This window comes from Miscanthus floridulus, chromosome 17, assembly GCF_019320115.1.
Source record: "Miscanthus floridulus cultivar M001 chromosome 17, ASM1932011v1, whole genome shotgun sequence".
Lineage (NCBI taxonomy): Eukaryota > Viridiplantae > Streptophyta > Magnoliopsida > Poales > Poaceae > Miscanthus > Miscanthus floridulus.
The window spans coordinates 13122670-13141366 of NC_089596.1; the positions used below are offsets into that span (position 1 = coordinate 13122670).

General features: G+C 46.8%; 1 protein-coding gene across 1 annotated transcript; it reads left to right on the forward strand.

Annotated features, from left to right (window-relative positions):
- Window positions 1-1689: 1689 nt before the first annotated feature.
- Window positions 1690-6580, forward strand: LOC136517858 (peroxidase 2-like). Its single transcript, XM_066511513.1, has 2 exons — window positions 1690-2159; window positions 5574-6580. The coding sequence occupies exons 1-2, from the start codon at window positions 1932-1934 to the stop codon at window positions 6384-6386; spliced, it is 1041 nt and encodes a 346-aa protein (XP_066367610.1). The 5' UTR covers window positions 1690-1931; the 3' UTR covers window positions 6387-6580.
- Window positions 6581-18697: the final 12117 nt, after the last annotated feature.

The window sequence follows — 18697 nt, forward strand, 5'->3', positions numbered from 1 at the left end:
TGACTCGAATGTCCTGTCGTACCCTGTGCTTGTCATCATGAAGGAGCAGGGTACAATCGTCGAGCGAGGCGGAGCCCATCCTTGGACGTCGGGCGAGGCAGAGCCAGCCCTCGGACGTCGGGCGAGACGGAGGCTAGCCCTCAGCCGTCGGACGAGGCAGAACCCACCCTCGGACGTCAGGCGAGGCGGAGCCAACCCTTAGCCGTCGGGCGAGGCGGGACCAATCTTCCGTTATTCGGGCAAGAAGCGTAGTAGTGTTCTTGTCTGACTGGAAGCATCAACGTTCGATGTTTATTAGTCTCACCTTATCGGATACCCCGGTATTAGGTCCCCGACATCGTACTTTTTCAGTCAACCAACAATATTTTTCTCTCAGAACAAATCAGCCAACAGTACTTTTAATCATGGTTTATCAGTCAAACGAACATGACATAGGTCGATGAGGCACTATAATTCAGCCAATCCATAGTCATAGCATTGGACGGCGCCGCAGCTGCCAGTAAAAAGAACAGCGGGACATCTGGTTTGAGCAGTGACACATACCCGTCTTTGATGAGACAGGCGGTAATAGGGAAAAAACGAAAAGTAGAGATCGACAGATAAAATGTGGATCGATAGCCGGTAAGCGGCCGGACCTAAGTGGCCGCGGCCGCGGCCGGTGTAGGTCGCCGTCACTGAGACGCGCCTGAGAGATATATGTATGCAATACGGTAGGTAGGTAGAGATCGATCGAGCACTCAGCTCAGCGTCGACACGTCCGTCCAGCCGTCCGTATCTCTCTGTGACACTTTCTCTCTTTCCCAGCGACTGAGAGATATATGTATGCAATGCATGCATCCTAGGAGAGAAGCTAGGGGATATGAGAGGCAGGCCGAGAGGGAGAGAGGTCATTTTGTGCTTATCGGTGTCCAATAATCATAAATCGTGACAGGCATGATTATTCGTTCCCAGGATACAAATACATGGCCACCACACGTACGTACTCGGATGGGATCGGATCCCAGTGCAAAGGAACCAAGCAACCAACCCATGGCCATGCATGGGGACCTCTACTCGATCTAGCTACCAAATTGTGTGCCGTACGTATGTATTCGCAAGCTGTCGACGATCGCCACGGCGTCCGTCGGTCCGCCCGTCCGTCCGTCGCTGCAATGGTTGGCCGGGTTTCGCTATCACACCACGTGATCGAGTCCATGACTCATCATCGGTCACCACGCGACACGCGAGAGCAGGTGCCCAGTGCCGACGATTAAGGGGTTTGTCCCGCTAGAGTTTAATTCCTGGGCCATCGAATGTTTGAGTATATGTATGCAGTATTAAATATAGACTAAAAAATAATTAATTGCATAGTTTATGACTAATTTGGAAGACGAATCTTCTAAGCCTAATTAATTTATAATTTGACAATGTGGTGCTACAGTAATACACGTGCTAATGACGAATTAATTAGGCTTAATAAATTTATCTCGCGACAAATTCTATAATTTATTTTTTTATTAGTATCTGAACACCATACGACACCCCATGTATAACACCCTAAAACTTTACGCTCCGTATTTAAACAAGGCATAAACTAACAAACTATTTGCACGCTAGCTCCTCCTGCAGGCATGGCATGCAGTTGGCACCTAGCTCTCCGATCCAGCCCAGCCGAGTCGTCGTCGGGGCAGCGCGACCGCCGGGCAACGGTAAGCAGGCTGCCAGCGACCCAGCAGGTAGCTGATATATACCCCCACACCCCACGGAACGCATCAGCAGTGGAGCCAAGCGCCGCACGCACTACCTCTCGCTCGCGCTCCCTCGCCCAGCAGCAGTTGGTAGGTGCCGCTTAGGAGTAGCTAGCTAGGTGCCGTTGCTTTCTGCGCGAGCGAGCCAGTGCGTGGTCGGTACGGTCTCTGGTCTCGCCTCTTGCTACCACCCCACAGCGCGAGATGAAGGTGTCGGTGCCGGCCGCGGTGCTGGCGCTGTGCGCGGCGGCGGCGGCGCTGCTGCTGCTGGCGCCGGCGGAGGCCTCCCACCACCTCAAGCTGGGGTACTACAAGAAGACATGTCCCGGCGTGGAGAAGATCGTCAAGTACCACGTCGCCAAGGCCATCAAGGCCAACCGCGGCGCCGGCGCCGCCCTCGTCCGCCTCATCTTCCACGACTGCTTCGTCAGGGTATGTCATCTTAATTCCACGACTGCTTCCAATCTAATTTACTCCTCATACCACAAGCACGTAACAAGGGTCGTGTCATCGATCTTGCTGCTGTACGTCATGGTAATTAACTAACTAACGAGAGGCGCGGCGCACTGTTTTATTTTGCTCTATTGTCAAGTGTTTTGTTTTGCTGCTGGCCTAGCTAGTCAGTACGTGTTTCTGTATTTTTGCTGGCTCGCGCGCTAAATTATTATAAATCCTCGTGAATGTACAGTGATGAGCTGCCAGATAACGCAAACTCGATCGGCCTGATGTCAGTGACTATATATGTGCACCTGCTGTGCTGCTCACTGGCTTGCTCCTCAGTACAAATTAGGGCCTCTTTGGCACGGCTTATGTCGGCTTCGGTTTCATCTATTTTGCATAAATCGAGGCACCGTAGCGTGAAGCCGTTTTGTAAGTCGGGGTTAAAATGAACTAGAAGTCGAGAAAAGCTAGTTTTTCTGGCTTCACCGGCTTTGGCTTCACCGGTGAAGCCGTTTTAGATGAGCCGTGCCAAAAGGGCTTTAATAAAGCCACGTACACCTCATTTCATATTTAATTTAAGCTTTCCACATGCTCTAGAAAATGACCGCGTTCGTGATGCTGATGCTTGCCTGTGCCTCCATAATCATGCTCATCAGTACTAGGTAATAAAAATATTGTTTTTTTTCCTCTGGGTTCTAGCGTATATACGAAAACCACGTAGCCTACATTGTACGTTCACACACACGTACTACATGGACTAAGCAAAGTAGTTAGCGATCCGTACGGTGATTAATTACCAAAACTGTCAACACCTAATTCATAACCGTTACTTGTCTAATGACCAATACCCCCTACGCACGGCACGTACCCACCTCACCTGGAAAGCATAGCATGCATGATACATACTGCGTACTCCTTAACAGAGAGTCCTAACAACACGTCGTTTGGTCATAAACAATCGTGGCTTAAGCTAAAACAGTATTTTTCTCTCACACCAAACCAGCCAACAGTAATAATCCACAATGGGCTGTCCATCTCTAGTTACTTTGATGACGACCTCGAGGGATCCTGTCCATCTCTAGTTACTTTGATGACGACCTCGATGGATCCTCTTTTAATTTTGACGATAACCACCACGCGCATCTTCTCAGAGTTCCAACAAGCTAAGCAGCTTGTAGCTCATTTTCAGCAGACCAGAGACTAGTAGCTACCACTAGCAGCTCACCACGGCAGCATCATTGCTATGCTGTCCTGCAGGTACCAGGCAGTCCTTATCCTCACCACGGCAGCATCATTGCTATGCTGTCCGCTTGAATAGTCTGGGAGACTCGGGGCTTGTTTAAATTCAGGTATAAAATTTTAGAGTGTTTAGATATTAATAAAAAAAATAAATTACAGAATTCGTTAGTAATCAACGAGATAAATTTATTAAGCCTAATTAATCTGACATTAGCACATGTGTTACTGTAGCACCACATTGTCAAATCATGGACTAATTAGACTTAAAAGATTTGTCTCGTAAATTAGTCGTAAATTGTATAATTAGTTATTTTTTAGTCTATATTTAATACTTCATACATATGTCAAATATTAGATGAGATAGAAAATAAACTCTACGAGAGAAACCAAACAAGGCCTGAGATGCCCGCCCTTCTTTCCAGTTTCGTGCGCAGCTTGCCCGCCCTTCTTTCCAGTTTCGTGCGCAGCTTGTTCACGCCAATTCATGCTTGCATTATGATTATGGCGCCAAAAGAAAAGAAAAAGAAAAACCTTTACTTCTTCTCCTCCTCTTCTTCTAGCCGTCTACTAGCTGGAAAGAAAGAGATGCATGGAAGAAATCGCTGGGTCAGGAAGGGCCAGGAACAGGAATGTGATACTTTCCTTAAGCTTGGAGTACTTACTAGCTTACATATCCAATGGACATATGCCAAGGCCTCCTTTTAGGTAGTCCCCCCCCCCCCCCCCCCTACACAGTACTACATGGGTGTCCCTGTCCTTACTGATTGCAGTTTCCATGTGTCCCTGATTGCTAAATCATCGGGCTTGTTCGGCTGGTATTAAAGCCGACTGAAGCTGTTTTGTTGTGAAAGAAGAATATTGTAAATTCTAGCGGATAAGCCGGCTGCGAAGTTCAAACGAACAGACCCACAAGGCATTTATTTCTTGACTCTTTCTCTAGTACACAATAATCAGCCACATTGTTATCATTATTATAAATCTTTATTTATCTTGATGGAAAGAATTAGCCTCTCTTTTGCTTTTTCGAAAAAGTAACTAGCCACATGCATGTAGCAGACTTTGATTTTTCTTCACCCATTTGCAAGCCAGCCGCCCATGCATGTGGCATAGAACGAATGGATGGGATGTGGATAGATGGAGATGCTTCAACTTTTGTTTATGGCATAGAAACCGGAGTTGGAAAGAGCTACAAGTAAGGAAGAGAGATTGAGATGCATGACCGACCGACGACTAGCATTTAGTCACACACAGTCATCCTCCACGCCGTCAATTAATCATTGGCTCCACTAGTCCCCTAAAAAATTGAGTACTCATAGGAAACCTCCAAAGGCTCCAGCTAACAATGCAATGCAATTATTTTCAGCTTTTGCTATTATTATATGGGAAAGAAAAAGGCATCCATTTGCAAACATAAACATATATAGTCCATGCATGAATGCACAAACTCTACGTTTGTCTCGTGACGTGCACAAATCTCAATGTGAAACATGTGGTGCACAATGCGAGGGCATGTGCACCTAGGCGCAGACTTTACTTTTCCCAAACTCTATATATATACTACCCTGTCCAAAAATGAAAAAGCATACGAGTATGATAATTATTCCTGTGGCGCATGAATGCATATACTCACATAGCACTACGTGCACAGGCAGGTTATTTCAAAATTAATGGAACGACAGTGTTATTTTTAAAGTAAGTATGCATGTTGCACAGCCTGAAAATAAATACAGAGACAGATTATTTCATCCAAAATAAAAACTGTTGTTTAGCAGTACACTAAACAGTTTATGAACAATTAATATAATACTGTCCCAATATATACATAATGCATAACAACCCATGCGCTGATATGCATCATCCTCCGCCGACACTACATATGGACATCCCTTTCCAACACCTCATCCGATGGAGAGCGTGTTTTAGGTCAAAACAGATATTAAGCTAGTATTTTATAATTAAAACCTCCATCTCTATCTATCACTACCGACGAAATGACTTGCCATGCACACTTGCTTGACACGTCACTACTAGTAGCTCCTAGTAGTACTTACTACTTAGTGCTAGCTAGCTAGTAGTTGAGCCATTTAATTGCATTGCATCAGTACGTAAGTACGGAGTAGGAGTATGTACGCACGTATTGAATCAATCAACTGAAATAATGTGCAGGGGTGTGACGGGTCGGTGCTGCTGGACCCGACGCCGGCGAACCCAAAGACGGAGAAGACGGCGCCGATCAACATCGGGCTGGCAGCCTTCGACGTGATCGACGACATCAAGGCGGCGCTAGAGAAGCACTGCCCCGGCACCGTCTCCTGCGCGGACATCGTGGTGTACGCCGGCCGCGACGCGTCGAGCATCCTGAGCAACGGGCACGTGCACTTCGCGGCGCCGGCCGGCCGCCTCGACGGCGTGGTGTCCCGCGCCGCCGACGCGCAGCGAGACCTCCCGGACTCCACCTTCACGATTGCGGAGTTGATCCGCAACTTCCGGCGGAAGAACTTCACCGTCGAGGAGCTGGTGATCCTGTCGGGCGCGCACGCCGTCGGCGTCGGCCACTGCTCGTCCTTCCGGGCGCGGCTGTCCTCGCCGCCGACGCAGATCGTGCCGGCGTACCGGAACCTGCTGTCGGCGAAGTGCGCGGCGGGTCCGGACCCCGTGGTGCCCAACAACGTCCGCGACGAGGACCCCCGCGCCGTGGCGGCGTCGTTCCCGTCGTTCCTCAAGAAGCTCCGGAAGGCGAAGGATTTCTTGGATAACAGCTACTACCACAACAACCTAGCGCGGATCGTCACGTTCAACTCCGACTGGCAGCTGCTCACGGAGAAGGAGGCGCTGGGGCATGTGAAGGAGTACGCCGAGAATGGCACGCTGTGGGACGAGGACTTCTCCGACGCGCTCGTCAAGCTCAGCAAGCTGCCCATGCCGCCGCACAGCAAGGGGGAGATCAGGAAGACATGCCGCTGGGTCAACCACCACTGATCGTCTCATCCTGATCCGATCTATGCATGACCTACCGGCCTATTACCTGCAGTGTCTCTCCTGCACTGCATCTGCATGTATACAAGATGGATCATCATCATGTCGATCGGTTCATTTGATTCTTCTTCTTATTGGTTTTATTGTTGTATGTTTGTTTGATTATTTATTTCCTGATATTCATGTGTTTTTCATCATTTCTGAATTTTACACACATAATATGCATGCTTTTTCATCGGGTAGGATGTTGCGATCGATATGGTTGATCTGTCGTTATATCTTGTTCTTTCTTGTCTGGAGTATGGACAAACTAATAAAACAAATTAAAGGTGGCTGACCTTTGTATGCATGTAGGGAGGCGTGCATGAATGATGGAATAATAATGGTCGTCCAAGAAAGTAGAGCAAGACCTTCTTCTTTTTTTGGCGACAGCTCCTCCAGCTTCAGCTTTCTCCTGACATGCGCATTCTCCTTTTCTTTCTCCAACCCAAAATACACTACAAAACGAAGAAACCGGTGAAGCCAGAATTTAGGGGCTTCACTGGCTTTTGCTGCAGTACCTAAATAGTGGTGAAGCAGAAGCCAAAATAAGTCTTGCCAAAATACTTGTATGTATATACTATGCCCCATTTTTGCACCACTCCCCCAGCCGCTCCGCCTCTATCTTCACGACTCCGCTAACAAAAGGGCCTAGAGGAGAAACAACTTCGCCTGGAATTCACGCTGAGATGAGTTGAACAACACATTATAGTTTCGGCGAGCTCCGTCCTCCGTGGTCACTGGCCCACCCCAAAATGCCCCTCCTCCATGGCAACGTAGGGTACAGTGTGGGTGGCGCTCGGAGGTAAAAGTGCCAACATCGACGTTGACGGAGGAAAGCGAGCAGTGGTGTTGAGGCGGAGGTGAGGAAGGCAGCGCAGTTATGGAGGAGGAGGTGAGGGAGGCGGTGCGAGCGGGGAGGGACGAGCGGATAAGAAGGAGAGAAAGGGAAGAAAAAAAAATAAAGACACAGGACAAGAGAGAAAATAAAGGAAGGAAAAGAGAGAGAAAAAGAGAAAACAAAAGGTTGTTCCACCAAAGAAGCCGGAATGAGAGTAGTTTAGGTTCTATTTGGATCAAAGGAGATGATAGTTAGAATTATCTCCTTGAATCTAAATAGTTCTAACGAATTGTTAGCTGAATACTTAGCCAACGCAAAATCTAGGACCATGCATATGCATGTCATGATGGTGGGTGGATGGAATATATTTGGCGGTCTGGGCACTGCAGATCCTTGTGCGCACGCCCTGATAGATGGCAGTATAATAGTATGCAGCATGGGCCACATGACATGCTAGCTATACTATACATATGCTACAGCTGCTACTCCACTACTCTACTCCATAGCTATCTATCTAGAGCTGCAGATGCTTTGGGTGTATGTGTATGCACAGCACAACCACCACCACATAGGATTAAGCTGGAACGGCGCCGCCAGTGGTGCAAAATTAAAGGTAGCCAAAGCGCATGGTGACCGGTGAGTAGACTAAAGCGAATGAAGGTCGTCAGGCCGCATCATCAGCGAGCACATGGAGGATCCGAATCATTCATAGCATAGCATAGCACAGCAGCTACCTGCCAGTCTGCAGCTTCATCACCCCCTCCGTCGCTACCTATTTTTAGACGACGGGATTACAGGCAACTATCGGGACTTCACTGATACATGCAAGCAGCACATCCACTCAACTGAAAACTGAATACCATGCAATGCAGGTACAGGCTACATCCTCTGCTTCCCGGCTCCACAGTTGGGCACTGCTGAATGTTTTTTTTTCCCATGCCGTCATCAGTAGAAGTTTTCCCTGAATGCATGATCTCTCAACTCTGATGACAGCTCCCATTGAGTTTTCCATACAGGACGGCAGCAAACGACTGACTGTCAATGCAATATCAACATTTTTTTTTGAGTGGAATCAACATTTGGTTTCACCCACGCCGATTACCACTTTGACACCAGGCCCAATAGCTACCATTCTGTCCAGCCCATTTTAAAGCATAACGTCCCATTTACATCTGCAGTATAATGGCCCAAACAAGAAAAAAGTCCACATTACCTCCTTCAACTTTCGCGAAAGTCCAATTTTCATCTCTGAACTCTAACACCTCTCTCAATTTTTAAAACCATTCATCTTACCTCCATGACCCATTTTTAGAGTTAAGGAAGGAAAAGTAGACTTTTGCGAAAGTTAAAGGAGATAATGTGGACTTTTTTTCCCCCAAAAACAATCCGAGCCACATCTCTGAATGCAGTACGTTTTTGTACGTGGGCCTCATCCAACGCATACAAGCTCATGGAGAGTCATCGTCATCATCACCAATCACCAAAAGTATAATTCGGATTACATAAAACAAAAGATGTTAACAAAAATTGTTCCAATCGAAGCTTAGAAAAACACAAACGGTAACTCATTTCTGAAGAAAATATTCCAAGAATGTACATACATGGCAGAATTATTGTTGTGATTAGCCTCTATCATATATAGCCCTTGGCTTATTGCCAGCAAAGATTTTATATCCTTTTATTTCATTTTTGGATATAAATCCATGGTTCATGACTTCACTCAGATATATAGTTGTGCGCGTGCTGCTCGCGCTCCCTGCGCTCCCCAAGCCTCTCGCCACGTTCTGCCTTGCTGGAGGCCGGCGCGGCGGAGGGCCTCCTGTGCGTCCTGGAGAGCAACCGAGAACGGGGCGTGGTGGAGGCGGCGGCGGGGGGTGGGACGGTGACGCGGAGGTGCTTCTGGGCGGTGGAGAGGTTCCTGGCGCACGGCGCGCCGAGCGGTGCGTGAGGTGACCAGCGACCGGGCGCTGCCGAGCCTGGTGGTGAGCGCCTTCCACAAGGGCGCGACGCCGCCACCAAGCAGGTCGCCGAGAGCGTGCTCCGGTGCCTGCACCGCATGCCGGCCTACTCCGCCACCTACGAATCCGTTCGATAATTGTGTATTCTGGGTTAAAAATCACAATGGACTCAATGCAGTCCACCTAGCCTAAGAAATTGTCTGTATTTTGGGGGTAAAATTGTAGACAGGTCTAAAGAAGTGGCCTTTTTTTTGTGTGCGAAAACTGAAGATGTGGACCTTCAAAAAAAAAGAAAACTGAAGATGTGGTCTGCCTAAGTTCTCATACATGTTACTGTTTTCATCTAGATTCGTGACTACATGGCTAGCTAAAGGCTGTGACATTGTTCTGAGAGTGGACATTCAAGGAGCAGCAACTTTAAGACAGATACTTGGTGAATCTGCAGTTTTCATATTTTTAGTTGCTGTCACAAGATAAGTGCCAATGGTTATGCTGATAGATCTTTTTCTCGAATTTAATATATTGCAATTACTTATACTGTTCCCTCCACAGATCATACACTGCCATCTAACCTTGTTTCAGACTTAAGATACACAGCACATTGTTTATAACTAAACCAGTATAGAGTTCATTTTTAGCACTACTGCAAACTACGTTTCACCGCTTATTGATGTACACCACGAATCATTCTTTCTCCACCACACATATATGTATCTTTTTAAAATCCTATTCTTACTAAAACTAAGCACTGAGCTCTATTTGCAGGAACAAATAGATGAGGCACATCCTCCATGAACAATAGCCCTTCTGATCAGAAGACAGGCTACAAACAAAGCAACAGATGCAATGAGAACCCCACAAACTCAGGATCAATATCCGCTTTGTAAAATAGCATTGATGTAATATATCCCTATATGCTACTCTTTACCTCCTGCAAAATTAAACCTATGTACATATTCATATATTACTCTCAGCTACTACTACTTTCCAACGTATATGACATATCCCCTATATGCTACTGTTTACCTCCTGCAAGATTAAACCTATGTATAAATTCACATAGTGCTCTCAGCTACTTTCCAATGTATGGAATATCCTTTATTATCTCGACATTAGCCTGCTCTTTACTTTGCAAAAGGTGCGCACATGAGGAAATGAACTAGCTTCTTATCTCGACATTAGCCTGCTCTTTCAGGATGGTGGTGGTGGAGATCACAGCCTCAGTATATTGGTGTGCCTTTTGTCCTAAGTATCGTTACTTGCTGCTTTGCTTCGCTGTTTTGTTCGAGAAGAAGAAAACATATTGCATTACAGCATTAGATATGGTTGGCATATAAATTTTTAGAAATTTTCCTGATGTCCTTCATTTGTGCGATTTGAGACATGCCTTTATATATCCAATGAGAACCACTTTATTTGCTTCTGCAGGAATGCATAGAAGCTATAATCGTCTCCCGTTTATTGGAGGTAAATGTACAAGGATTTAGCAGCCCAGATCATGCCTGTCTTCAGGTTCAATAGAGCATAATATACAACTGTTAATTATAGGGTGGAAGCAACTTACTTCTTTGGCGGGGGTCCTGATAGTGGATCAATATTATTTTTTGACAGTTTCTACAGGTTTGTTTGCAGGATTTCTTCAGTTTGTTTTTTCCCTGTACAGATAGAACTTCCTGTGCCTGTAAAATCACAATCTGGTTGTGCCAAATTAGTAGCCCGAGTGATTTGAAAAATCTATCAAATGCTGTCTCAGTTAAACTGAATTTTTAGAGTAGCATTGTTATCTTTTTTTCCCAACTATCTCCCAGATTTTGTAAGTCAGGTCAGTACACATTATCCCTTGGAACAATGCAGCTAATGTGAATCTAGCAGATCTTTTAGTTCTGCTATTAAAATTTTTACTTCCCTGTTGTTACTTACTGCTACCAAACACTCTAATGATTTTGCTCCGCTTTATCTTATCTTTACTATGGCTTACATTACCTCAGTCTGAATAGACCCTACGTGTACTTATTGATAGTGCCTGACTACGTGTGATTTCTGTTGCTTGGTAGGTCGCAAATTGTTCATGAATTAGAAATTCAGGTGTTTTGAATATTGTTCTGTCTTGGTCATGCAAATTTGCTCATCTGCAGACTGCAGTTACTGGATGAAGTGTGTCTATCAGATAGATTCCATCCAGGTCTAACTGATTCAATAACAGTGTTTCAGCAAGAGGCAAGGAGATTTATTGAATGTTCATCTAGGAGCGTAACACGGGATCGTAACATCCAGACCAATCACAGAATGTTCAGCACCAATTCTACTTAGGATTACCCTGTCCAATATGTAAAATATGCATCAAGATAATACTTATATATCTATGTACATAAATCTACCCTCTATCCTGTCCAATATTATGTAAAATATGCATCAAGATAGTTGTATATCTACCCTCTATCACCCGATGCACGCGGGCTCCTCTGGATTGAAGGGAAAATGCAGGAAAAACTTAGGATTCCACGTCCTAAGGATTCAGTACTGTACAACCCTTTGGATCACAGGAAAGGACCTTAGGGAAAATGGAGGAAACCTTCCTATGCCATCCATTCAAGAGGAAAAACAGATGAAATCTAACATCCATGCTGACCACTTTTTTTTTCCTTTCCTTTTCGTTGGATCGAGGATAATCACATTGTTCCAGCGAGCTCATCGTAGTTCAAGGACGGCGTAGTGGAAGACAAAAAAAAACTGCAGAAAGAGAAGATGTACTACTCGAAGATAAAGAACTCGCCCATCCGCGGCACCGCTGTTGATGCTTGATGCTTCGAGCGCTGGCCCGGCTGCGTGCCGTCGTTGTCGCCCACCCAGCACGAGCTCGTCATATTATGTTAGGTGATTGTAAGTATCCTATTCCTACGAATTTCCTAGGTCAATCCAAACAATAACTACTCAAAGTTTCCTATGGTTTTCAAGCCTCTGTTTTCCACGTGCAATCCTATCCTATTCCTCTATTTTTACTATTCTTGTGTTTTTCAATTCTGTGTTCCAAAGGAGTCCTAGTATGTATAATATATGCATCACGAACTTACCATATGTAATGTGTACTTAAATACTTATATATCTGTGTACATAAATCTACCCTCTATCTGTCAACGCTCTTAATGGTGCGCGCTTTCTACTGGTGTAAGTTATAGCAAGGGAAGATAGTCTTTTGATTACTGTTTGTGTTCTTGTTACAAGTATGTTCAGTAGATTTTTATCAGTTTCACAAACTTCTCAGGTTAATTTGTACAAAGTTCTACATCAGTGTATTCTTGCACAACTGTGGATTGAGAAAATGAGAAGCCACATAAAGAGAAATAAAGTGACATCAAACAAACAATTGCCCCAAAACAAAAGCGTTCGAAGTACAAGAAACAAATAACATATTATTTTTTAGGACCATTAATCATGATACTGATCGACGATTACTCTAGGTCCCTTTTCATCTCCCCTTGCTACAGTTGCCATATCCTCTACTATCATCTTAGTATTCTCGCCTGCTTTATCATGAATCCTGAGATGCACCTCTGTGAGACTTTTGAGGTTTTCTATGCCATGTACTCCCTCCAGAATGCTGAAACGCAGCTCAAGCCTTTCAAGGTTCGGCATTGCCTTATCTGGAAAGCTTAGTAGTGGCACAAAAGGAGCAGAGAAGCGAAGTAGCTTCAGATTATCAAATCCGCCAGCTGGAACAATGATTTCCCCATCAGATTGCGCCTTGTTTTCCTCAATAATGGCAGCTGTTTCTGGATCCAACTTTGCTGCCGTAAGTGAAAATGTCAGAGAAAACAGGCTCCTGAGTTGTTTAAGATTCTCCAAAGCATTTTCCTTGAGCACTGTCACCGAGAGGGTTAGCTTTTTGTGAGAGCAACCAGTTCTGTGATCCATTTCGGGAGCTCAACCAACTTACCAGACAGTTCAAGAGCATTAAGAAACTTGGGAGGGGAAGAGAGGGCACTCAGTGATTTAAGAAAGTCAGCTGACTCGTCATCGATTACCAGGGTGTGGAGAGAGTAGCCACCGAGGTACTCAATCGAGGAGCTTAAATCCTCAAAAAGCTTACCACCCATCTTGATGTTGAGCATGAAATGGTGAGTTTCCTGAGATCGGTCAGATGATGAAGGTCTGCTACTGTAGTTGGCGATTCAACAATCTCAATACCTGATAGTATTCGCAGAGCCTTCATTATTTTTTTCTTTATGTCCTCAGGAAGTTTCAATGCTTTCCGTGTTCGTCTATTCCCACCATGTATGTTCACAATTCGTTCAAGCTGGCAGATGGTTTTAGGTAGTTCTGTAACATTGGTCTCCCTTATGTCAAGGGTGCAAACACAAGGTTGACAAGTACCCTTGTGTGTTCGTTTTGTGATGAGTGATCGTCAATGTGATCCACGAATTGGGTTGAGTGGTGACTAACCCTACCATGGCGAAAGCTATGTGTGCGACATGTCTTTTGGCTTTTGTTGTGCAGGTGTGGAGCTCGGATGCGGTGGTCGACGGCGAGGTGAAGGTCAAGGAGGACGTGCCGTGCCGACAGACCGGGAGCGGTGAAGGACGGACGTGAGGCTTGGACCGAGGGACCCAGAGGCCGGGTGACTAGCCGCGGTGGTTGACACTTGGGACATCGACAAGTGCAAGAAGACATGGAGTGACGGTGTTGACCGGGTCAAGACGGCGGACGCGTGAGTCGAGCGAGGCTCAGGAGGACTTGACGGGCCGGCCGGTCGAGGACGGCGGTGACACGCGTCGGATGGCGGGGAACGCGTATGGAGTACGCTACCCGTGGACGGTTTACGGGTTTGGGCCTCAAAACCCGGGCGGAGGTTCCGAGGAGGGACGGACGGCACGTGGCGGCATCGGGGAGTTCGTGTCGAGGCGAAGCTACCGGTGAGAAGGCGCGGTGGCCGTTGGATCAAGATTACACCGGGTTGGACAACAATGCCCTTGGGCTTAGCGGTTCAACTCATTTGTATCCAGGGGCAAAACTGGAAATGTGTAATAGCCCTGTTAAATAGGATGAGGGAGCCCCCATCTCCCTCACCTCCTCTAGTTTTCATTTTCTCCTTTAGGGTTTCTTCCTCTAGTTTGCTTCCATGTATGAGAGATGTCCACAACTCAAATTGTAACTCGGTTTTGAAGGAATCGGTGGCCGTAACCACCGTATGCCCTCCGGGATTCATGATTTAGTTGTGTTTTTTATGTGATTTTGGTGTTCTTCATGAGCTCCTTTTGTCCCTTCTTGTTTCCCCTCTCGTTTCTTCGTTTTGGGATGGTTTTGGTTCGTTCTTGTTGCCTTGGATCGATCAATGACATGAGTAGAAGCTTTCCAACGAAGGAAATCCACTAATTCCTCACGAGATCACAGATCCGGGCAATTTTAGTTCTTGACCTATTTTTTGGGGGATTCTTCAATTCCTTCGATTCACGGAGCTAGAGTTTGTCTCGGGCCATGATCCTTTAGAGGTTGCCTTTCTACTCGCTTGTGAATCCTTGTGCAAAGTTTCAAGTCATTTGGAGTTGATTTGATCAAGTTATGGCTTGATTTGATTTTTTCCGAGAAACTGCTCGCTCATACCGGACGCGTTCGATATGATCTAGGACGTGTCCGATATTTCTCACTTTGGAGTTTTGAGCTGAAATTTGGTGGAGATCTTCCCTTGGTGTCTAAAGAGCTATGATTAAAATTTCATGATTTTTGGACACCGTTTGACGGGGTTTTGGATTTTTCTCTTTTGGTCAGCTTGTTGCTGAAAATACCGGACGTGTCCGATATAATACCGGACGTGTCCGATATTTGCAGGGGCAGTGCTGTTTTCTTTTGGAGTTTGCTTGTTTGGGCTCCGATCTGTGTTCTGTTTGCTTTGTGGTGACCCGCTGTGTTCTGAGGGAGCATCCACCCTTCTCTAGGGTCGTGGTCATCAAGTCTATCGTGTATGCTTTTTGGGGATTGATATTGGGACAGTGGTCGAAGATTTCGAAAGAAATTTAAGGCTCCCATTCACCCCCCCCTCTGGTCGCCGTTTCCGGTCCTTCAATTGGTATCAGAGCCGGTTAAGGATCATTCCACCTTAATCGGTCCATGATCCACGAAGGCGACATGGAGCGTGGTTCCGACAAACCACCGCACTTTGATGGGTCCAACTATCCTTATTGGAAGATCCGCATGCCTGTGCATCTCCTGGGGATTGATTGGCTCGTCTAGGAAATTTGTGAGGATGCTACTTACGTTGTGCTCCCTATTGCGGCCCGTACCACCCAGGATCACAAGGATCGGCACAACGCAAATAGCAAAGCTCGCAGTGTGCTTTTCTTGAGTCTTTCGCTTTCTAAGTTCGAGCGTGTCTCCGATTGTACTACAGCTCGAGAGATCTGGGTGAGGCTTCAGAGCTATCACGAGGGGACCGCACAGGTCAAGACCAGACTCTACGAGACGTACAAGCGCGAGTACAAGAACTTCTCTCAGTTTGATGGCGAATCCATCGATGCTATGTTTTCCCGCTTTCAGACTATTGTCAACAAAATGAAAGCGAACAAGGCCAACCTACCTTATAGTGATCATGAGAGGGCACTCAAGCTTCTCTATGCCCTTGATCGAAAGGTATGGGATGTGAAGGTGTCGGCGATCATCGAGTCGGCCAACTACGACACCCTCACCGTCGACGAGCTTTTCAGCAAGCTCAAGTCCACAGAGATCGATTACCAAACCCAAGCCAAGCTCAAGAATCCTTCTGCACCAACCATGGCTTTGGTCTCAGGTAGTGGTTCAAGTTCATTGACTAACCCTTCACAAGTTTTTTTCTCTTTGTCGTGCTTGATGTCAGTCACAGAGGAGCAGCTGGAGTCTCTTGGGGATGATGAGTTGGCACTCGTCATCAGTCGGTTTTCTCGATTTTACAACAACCGTTTGAACCGCCGACGTAGTGGTGGCCCGAAGGAGGGATGCTATGGATGTGGAGATCCGGACCACTTTGTCGCGCACTGCCCTAAGAAGAAGCCCTTCATCAACAAGTACGACTCCGGCAAGCGCAAGGATAAGCGCGACTACACCTCCGGCAAGCACAAGGCTAAGGGCGCTTCGACAAGGAGGCGATCAAGAAGGCGTACCGCAGGAAGGCCAAAGCTCAAGAACGCGCCTTCCTTGCCTCCCTCAGCGACCTCAACGACGACTCCGATGATGATCACTCTTCTTCTCCCTCGACCGACGATGAGTCCGAGAAGAAGCGCGAGGACAAGCTCAACCGTCTCTGCTTTGTTGTCGGTGCAAACCATGGTGGGTTTTGCACTATGGCGGTTGACGGTGGAGCAAAGCTCAAAAAGGACGTCGACGTCGACGACGACGAAAATGAGGTACCACCCACACTTGACTCACTTATGCTTGAGCTTGATACTATGAATGATACATTGATGAGTCAAGATAAGTTGCTTAAGCGTGCTGCCGCGAGAGAAAAGAGTTTAAGGACCAGCTAGAGGTTGCTTTGAAGGAGTTGGAGCTTGCCAAGAGTGGTGTAGTGGTGTCAGAGGAGGAGGAGTGCGATGAGTGCGCTATACACATGTCTAACCTCTCTGACTTGCAATCCAAGTATGCTGTTTTGCTTGATGAATGTGATGAGCTGAAGTCTCGTTCTGGGTTGCTCGGTGCATGCAAGTCCTGCTCAGGCTTGCAATCTGAGTTAGCAGAGAAGGTTGCCAAACTTGCTGAGTTTGAGAAGGCCAACTCAGATAGCACCACCACTACATGTGTTCGATGTGAAGCTTTGGTGTTGGAGCTTGAGTCCTGCAGGCACGACAAGATGGGAACCGAGGAAGAAAACACACAACTTCGGTCCATCTTGAGCTGGGTGTCATGTAGTGAGCCTCAGTTGGGCATGATGGTGAGCCAGTTCAGGCGGGGAACTGACTCATCGGGAGTAGGCTTTGCTATAGGTGGGAAGGGTGAGCATGTCTATGGCAAGGTTGGTGAACATAGTGGTTTGAACCCAAGTGAGAAACCCACCAACACTCCCAAATTGATCAAGATTCCTCCACCAGAGTCTACCAAGCCTATGATCAAAGATGGTGTGTTTGAAGAACCACCAAAAGCTCCACCATCCAAGCAAGTTTGGGTTCCCTAACCGAACCACTTTCGAAACTCACTCGATACTCTACCCAACATCTCTAGTGCACCCCTTCCTAAAGCCAAAAGCCTCAGAGAGTGAACCACATCCACAAGAGAGTGAGTCAACCACCATCCAAGAGAGAGGTGAGGTACCACTGTGACTATTGCCATAGAGATGGTCATTTGGCTGAGTTTTGCTTTAGGAGGAAGAGAGATGAGCGGCGCGAGTACGAGTCGAACAACTGGAACATGTACCGTCCTCCCCATGGCGTACATGTACCGCCTGTTCAGAGGCACAATGTTAGGCCTAGAGGTGCAATGCCTCAAGGTGCTAGGCCTCAAGTGGCGAGACCACGTGGTGGTCGTGCCCGGCGTGGCCCAAGTCATGATCTATATGACTCTGGACCTCGCGACGGTGGCTTTCAGTCCCACACTCCTAGCGGACCATGTTTTCCTCCACATGGTGATCGCTTCTCTCCAATGGGACATGGCATGTATGGTGTTTTTCCTAACACTTTTCCAGGGCAAATGACTCAACACTGGTATTCTCCTCACTTCACTAACCCTAGTGTTGTGCCATTTGCTCACCCCCTGTCTTTCTATTGATGCAGAGCGAAGGCCTAGAGAACACGTGGCTTGTTGATTCCGGCTGTTCGTGCCACATGACCGGAAGTTCCAAATGGTTCTCCAGCCTCGATCCCATGCAATACAAGGAGTACATCACATTTGGGGACAATAGCAAAGGTAAGGTGCTGTCTCGTGGGACCATTTGGGTCAATGAGTCTTTTATCTTGAAGGATGTTGCTTTGGTTTCAAGCCTGCATTTCAATTTGATCTCTGTTTCGCAACTCCTTCAAGATGGGTTTGAGGTGCGCTTTAAGACTGGACTTTCTCATGTGCTCGATTCTCAGGGACATCTAGTTTGTCAGATCGTTCCTTTCGGCCGAGTTTTCAGAGCTGATTTCTCTCAGTCTTTTGGTTCTTCTTGCTGTTTGGTTGCCGGATCTTCTTCTGATTTGTGGAAGTGGCATAGGAGACTTGGTCACTTGAGCTTTGATCTCCTAGTGAGGTTGAGTTCTCTTGACATGATCCGAGGATTGCCCAAACTTAAGTTTGAGAAGGATCTGGTATGCCATCCCTATCGCCATGGGAAGATGGTGGCTACTTCCCATCCTCCAGTGACTCAGATCATGACCACGAGACCCGGTGAGCTACTCCATATGGACACTGTTGGTCCGGCTCGGGTTTGGTCAGAGGGAGGGAAGTGGTACGTTCTTATGATCGTGGATGATTTTTCTCGCTATTCTTGGGTGTTTTTCATGGAGGGCAAGGACGAAGCGTTTTCTCATGCTCGTGAC

What these genes read in the sequence shown, in the direction of transcription:
- LOC136517858 (XM_066511513.1), top strand. Translation starts at nt 1,932, where the DNA reads ATGAAGGTGTCGGTGCCGGCCGCGGTGCTGGCGCTGTGCGCGGCGGCG. An exon ending in TCCACGACTGCTTCGTCAGG is followed by an intron (nt 2,160 to 5,573) that starts GTATGTCATCTT and finishes AATAATGTGCAG; the next exon opens with GGGTGTGACGGGTCGGTGCT.